The following is a 6440-nucleotide window of genomic DNA, read 5'->3' as shown; positions in this document are numbered from 1 at the left end:
CGCACTGTAGCAGTGCGGCACCGGGCCGGCCCAAAACAGTTCTTAATACTCGCAGTAAGCCCTCAGTTGACACGGGCTGCTGTCATTCCATGCTCTGAGCCTGCCTCACTCCGCTGCTTCCTGCAGGTAACTGTGCTTGTTCCGGCTGCTCTAAATCACAGGGGCTGCGACAGAAAGGAGGGGAGGGGACTGTCACCCACCAAATAGTTGTACTTTTGAAGTGTCTCTAAGACAGAGTGCCTCTTCCTCTTCTGAAGGAAGAGGGCTGGGTGGGGTAGTGGTAAAGAGGGGAGAGAGTTAGAGGAGAAACTGAGGCAAGAAAAGGCAAAAGCAGTGATGCTTCCTGCTGGGAGTGGGGAGGAGGTGGGATGGGAGTCTGTAGACCTGAAGCTGGAGCTCAGCTTCTCCTCCTACCCAGCCCCCCCCCAGCAAGAGCCTCCCCTCCCTGTCCTCCAAGCCTACCCACCTGTGTCCCTGCTGTTGATTCAGCGGCTCAAGTTGGATTAAATCTGTTCATAGCCCACCCAGAGCCATCCCTAGAGGACTACAGGGCTCACTCCTGGGCCCTACTGGCTTACCTACCCCCCCCCCCCCCCCCCAATTAAAGACTGTACTAAAGGCAAAGAAGGCAGGCCTCTCAGTATGCAGAGTGCATCAGGCTGGCAGGAAGTTGCTGGCTGGACAGATGGGCTAGGACTAGGATCACCCCACATGGGAGTTCACAGAGGACAGGGAGAGTGAACTTCTCAGCTGGTAGCCCATAGAGGAGCCCAACAGCATGAATAGCAGGCTGGGACCTGGAGCCCAGGAAGACACTGGTGGCATTAGGTGGTGCTCTGGGGTCTGCAGGTGACAGCTGGAGTGCGCGGTGCTGAGCATCGCATTTTAACCCCTGCAGTGAGGAGGTTGCCCACGCACTCACTGCGTGCTGCACACTGTGCTCAGTACTCACTAGCACACTGGGTTTTTACAGGAAGTCATAATGTCCTGTTTTAGAGACAGGACATTTCGACCTCTCCCTCAATGGCCAAGCTGGAAAGGGACAGAGCTCTCCTTCTAACAGAGGCCTGTGTGGCCCCAAAGCCTGTGCCGACGCCCCTGCCACCTCGAGGTCCTGCTGGCTCTCCCCAGGGCAACACAGGCAGTAGTGAGGGGCCTGCACAGCCCTCAGGCAAGGAATATTTGAAGGAGCCAGAGCTGGATGTTCCTGGGAGGAGACCCAGGGCGTGCGGGAGAACTGCCTCCAAATGTCCCAAGCGGTCAGATGGCTTGGAGGCAGAAAGGGATGCGCCCCCTGTAACTGCAAAGGGTAAACCCAAGGCCAGAGGAAGAGAGATTCTCCCTACCACAAGAACAACTGCAGGTGGAGCAAGCTTCCTTGAACACTGAGAGCTCCTCCTGACAGGGGAGCTACAGGAGGGAGCCCTGCCCGAGCCAGGCATCGGTGGGACAGGGCTGGCAGGCAGGGAAGGCCCACCCTTGGGTCGTGGTGGTGCAGCCAACGTGAGTCCAACAGGACAAAGAGGGATCTCAGGCTTGTTTTAGCATCAGCCATAGCAGAGCCACCTCCTCTATTCCTCCCACTGCCCCATTCAATCACTCATTCATTCAAGACATACTTTTCTGTACTGCGCAGAACAAGGCAGATGGTGTCTGTGCCTTTAAGGAGCACTACAATTAAATTTTTATTTTTGGAATGTGCTATAAGACATAAGAAGTGGGGCTTCACACCTTATCAGGGTTAGGAGAAAGTCCCTTGGAAGAAGTGGCACTTAAGTGCAGACTTGAAGGATGAGCACGGTTAGCCAGAGGAAGGGTGCGGGGAAGGGTGCTGGGAAGGGTGCTGGAGGCAGAAGGGACAGCACTGGGGAGGCCCTGAGTACGGAAGGCGGTTGAAGCCCGCAAAGAAATGGAAGACACAGTGAATCAGGTTAGTGTTTTAGGAAGCCCCTTCTGGCTACTCTGTTGGGTTGGGGGATGGTGGAGGGGGCAAGGCTGAGTGTGGGGCACCCAGTTAGGTGGGTGCCTCAGTGGTCCAGGCAGAAGACAACAGCAACGTGGACTAGGGTGTGACGTGGGAAAGAAAATGTGGATGGAATTGAGATGTATCTAGGAAATAAAATCAAATAAAAAGAAGTGGCGATTATTCCGATAGAGAGATGAGGAAGGGGGTAGTGTCAAAGGTCATTCCCAGGTCTGGACATGAGCATCGATGTCACTGTCCAGCAATGTGTCCAGCCCACTCCCACTGCTGCGGGGACCCTACTCTCTTGTCTTCATGTGTTCACAAAGGAACTCCGACTCTATTCCCCAGGAGAGATGACTCTGGAAAAGTCCTCCTGTCCCTCTCCCCAGCCTTCTTCCTTTAGGGAAGAGGCTCTGTCTGATGAGGAGATCAGGGTCTGAGACCTACGAGACAAGTCCCTCTCCCGGGTAGGGGGAAGGTGCTGAAGTCAGGGCTGCTCTCCCTGTGGCCAGCCCTTGTCTTCTGGGCGAGTCTGCCACAGGATGGAGACCGTCTCCTCCTGTTCCCACGCCCCAGGTAAGCAAACCCAGGTGAGAGCGTAGGACCTGCCTTCTACATCTGGGCCTCGTGTTCAAGCCTCTGTTCAGTCCAGCTTCCGCTGCAGTCAGTATATCCTTGACCTCTGTGCCTGTTTCTCAGCGGGTTCAGGACCTAAGGGTAAGTAGTGCGGCTGGGCCCTCCTTATCCACAAACTCACCTTATGGGCCTACCTGCTGATGGAGCTCTTCGTTTCCTATGAGGACATTACCGCTATCTGGAGAAAAGTGACTCTGCTTAATTCCTGACTTTAAATAAGCCTTCCTGGGCTGGCCGGTTAGCTCAGTCGGTTAGAGTGTCATGTTGTAACACCAAGGTCAAGGGTTTGGATCACTGTATCGGCCAGTGCAAAAGAAAGAAAACAAATGAATAAATTGAAAAGCAACTTTTAGGCTGGCCGGTTAGCTCAGCTGGTATAGCATCACGCTGCTAACACCAAGGTCCAGGGTTTGAGCCCTGGGCCCGCCAGCTGCCCAGTAAATAAGCAAACCTTCCTGCTGCCTGATATTTATCAGAAACGTTGCCGTAAATATTAACATAGTACTTCCCGAAGGTAGCAATGCATTCCTCCAGTTGATCTAAATTTTATTTTTGGATTAAGCAAGATCAGCAATATTTCTATGGCTAAACAGTGTTGTGTTGGTCCCTGCCTTAGCCCTAGGAGACTGTTGTGAAATTGTTGAGGACATTGCCTAACTTTGTCACACAGTATTCCCTTTATGTCATTGTACAGGAGAGATTTCTCAGGGTCTTAGGGCCAGAAATCATGGTGATTTGAGCAAGTGGCTTGATTTCTATCTTACGGAGAGTGTGAACCATGTAACTGCTCCCGTTTCCCTGCTGGTGGCAGGGATCTCAGGACCTCGGGGTTTGCATTTTTGCACTAATCTTGTCCTTGGCCACAGCATATTCTCCCTACCCTATCTTTCCTCTGTCCCAATTTCCTTACCACATGCACCTTTGCAAACGACCTCAAACCCTTTTCAGAGTGGAGTGGAGTGTAAGTACATCTTCCTGTGTCCTCTTCTCTTGACTTCTCTCCCCTTCCCTCAAGCACATTGTTCCTCACTACAGGCCCCAGAATGTTCTTAAGTCTGGAAAAAAGGTTCATATGGGAGATGATCCCAGTTTGTAAATTCTAGTGAAGGTATGTGTGGGGCACCTGCTCAGGAGGCACATTATCAGATTCCCTGGAGTAAGTATAGGTCACAAAGAAATGGCTTTCACAGCTTGGGACGCAAATCAACAGAACGTGTTATTCCAAAAGGTGGGCCTGGCTGAGCTCTCTCTTACGGGCCCTTACGAGTGACTAAGGGTCTGCACATCACTCACCAAGAAGGGATACAGCCATGATCCCCACAAGATGTCCCTCAGCCAAGCACCCATCAGCAGCAGCCAGTGGCCTCAGCCTGGCCCCTCTGCTGCCGCAATTCCAGGGGCTCGGCTCCAGCTCCTCCACGTCCCAGCAGCTCAGCCTCCTCCCAGTGCCACCTCCAGCTCGTTACTCCACCACTGACCGCTCAGCACTCAAGCACTCACCCGCAATCACACAACAAGCCTCCTGCTGCTGCTCCAGGCTAGTCAGCATCCCGATGCCTGAGCACGTGCCCCAGCACAGCCTGCCACACTTGCTGAATGGAGGCCGATTTTATGTTCATGTTGCTCCAGAATAACATGCAAACTTCTCCCAGCCCCTCACTCTTCATTGCCTCATCGCTATGGGGCTGGGGTTCCTGGCTCCCCAGGAATCACTTCATGACCAGTGGCCGCTCTGGGACCTCGTGTCACTTGGATGTACCCTCTGTCACCAGCGCCTCCAACACCAATCTTCTCAGGCTGCCCCTCCCCTTCCCCACTGTCATTCCCTTCAGTGAGATCACCTCCTTCAGGCAAAGTCTGGAACAGCCTAGGGCATCCCCCTGCTGCTGGGGAGCCCCTTTAGGGCTGAGCTCAGTGTATGCCAAATAGGTCACATTTCCAAGAACTCACCATGTGGGGGGCCCACTCAGGTGGGTGCACTTCCCAGGATCGCAGCCTCCTCTCTGGCAGCTCTTCCCACCTCCCATTCAACCAGCCTTCACCCTCAAACACCCCCAAACTTTAGAACCCTCTGGCCCGGGAAGAACAGGCTTATAATACACCAGTACATGCGTTTTCTCTGGGAATCTGTGTTAAAAACCGACTGTCACAGAGGAATAGGTCCACCCCTCACCTAAGGTGCTGGTTAGGTTGTGGGGAAGGTGCGTGGGACCTGCATTTGGGGACCCTGGCTCTCCTGCAGGTGGTGGCTTGCAGCTTCTAGTGTGGGGCTGGACATGCCCTCACCCTGCTTGTTTCCTTGGTGACCAGCACCAGGTGACAAGTGTTCACTGCCGCCCAGTGTTGCTCTAATCCTCAGGCTAGGCCGAGCTTCCCCAGTAGCCAGCACCTGCACCATCTTGCCCTGGGCCTGGAGCGACGAGGGGAGCAGGAAGGTGAGTTCTTTGCCCTTCTGAGGAAGAAGCAGCTGTGAGGAAGGTGCTCTCAGTCTGCCCACTCCTTGCCCCACGGCACCAGGCCTACCCCCAACCCCATCTTTGAGAGCCATTGCAACTGGCACCTTCCCAGGGCTTTCCTGCACCATCTGTGGTGCTTTCTGCCTGGAATGCCTAAGTCTGCTCTCTCCAGTGGGCTGTGGGCCCTGAGGGCAGGGACTAGGTCCTTCACACCTGCAGGTCTACACAGCCCACTCCCACCGGTAAGGCCAACCAGAGTGACAGGTGCGGCTGGGCAGGCAGATCTCAAACCGAACTTCAGCTTCAGACCCAGTACCAACCCCTTCCCACAGGTGGGTGGGGCTCTTGGGCAGGTGGCTTTTCCACCCTTAACCTCAGTGCATCCTGCTGGACAAGGAGGGACTGATGTGGGACTACCCAGGCTGTCCTCCTCTCACTTAGGAGGGTCCAACTTCTGTGCAACAGCCTGAGAGCACGTTTGAGCTCAAGGTCCACCCATGGCTGCTGACTCCCCCTCCCCCAGGCCATGCAATAGGCCGCCATCACCCCACCACCACCAAGAACAAACTCCTGCCTGGACCCTGCAGAGCTTTTAGAGGCTTGCACAGCATGTCTGGGGATAGGTTTCTGAGCCCAAGTTGTGCCAGGGGATCAGCAGGTTCCTTCCAGCAAGCAGAGAGCACATGGTGTGTGTGTGTGCAAGTACACAGGAGAGGGGAGAGATAGCATGTGCCTGGGTGTCTGTGGGTGGGGAGAAAGTGGAATACTCCAGATCCCCAGACCATTTCCACATGAACCAAAAACTTGGCTTCAGACTAGCTTGTCTCTGGCTCAGAGTGGCTTTGAGAGGCAGGACCTAGGGATGCAGGAGGTGAGGGGGACACTCAGCAACAGGTAGTGCAGGGGAGGAGGGGAGGGCATTAAGTGACAGGTGTCAGCAGGGTCAGGGAGAAGGCTCCGGCTGTGGGAGGGCTGAGAAGAGGCACTGCCCTGGGCACTCAGGAGTCTGGCTGGGAGTGTAAGCGCCAGAAGGAGGCCATGGGGCGTGAGCTCCAGGTCCTGGGCTGGCAGGGGAGAAAGCGCCTACCTGTACCACGGTGGGTAGGTGCTGAAGGCCTGGAGTCATAGATGGCAGGGTCCTGGAACTGGAGAGTCATCCAGTGCCCCCTCGGTGCCTGGGCCCAGAGCCCACCGTGACTGCAGCACCAAGGGCCATCCTGTGGAGGATCTGAAAGGAGAGGGTGGTGGGAGGGATGGGCCAGAACCTGAGCCCCCAAGCCAGACTCAAAGGGGCCTCGGAGGCTGGTGAACTCCCCGGAAAGGAGGTGTGAGGAGGAAGACCGGAACCTGTGCAGGAGGGGACCAGGACTAAGGCGACTGGC

At 55.2% G+C, this 6440-nt stretch overlaps 1 protein-coding gene across 1 annotated transcript in view; it reads right to left on the bottom strand.

Moving 5' to 3' along the window:
* Positions 1–6238, bottom strand: part of SMARCD3 (SWI/SNF related, matrix associated, actin dependent regulator of chromatin, subfamily d, member 3) — a 35894-nt gene extending 29656 nt beyond the window's left edge. The window contains exon 1 of the mRNA XM_008565961.1: positions 6146–6238. Coding sequence (XP_008564183.1) covers positions 6146–6184 — 39 coding nt within the window. The 5' untranslated portion in view covers positions 6185–6238. The remainder of the gene's footprint in view (positions 1–6145) is intronic.
* Positions 6239–6440: the final 202 nt, after the last annotated feature.

Source organism: Galeopterus variegatus, unplaced genomic scaffold, assembly GCF_000696425.1.
Source record: "Galeopterus variegatus unplaced genomic scaffold, G_variegatus-3.0.2 Scaffold216, whole genome shotgun sequence".
Taxonomy (NCBI): Eukaryota; Metazoa; Chordata; class Mammalia; order Dermoptera; family Cynocephalidae; genus Galeopterus; species Galeopterus variegatus.
The sequence above is the reverse complement of the archived record's forward strand: the minus strand, read 5'-3'. Positions and strand labels throughout refer to the sequence as shown.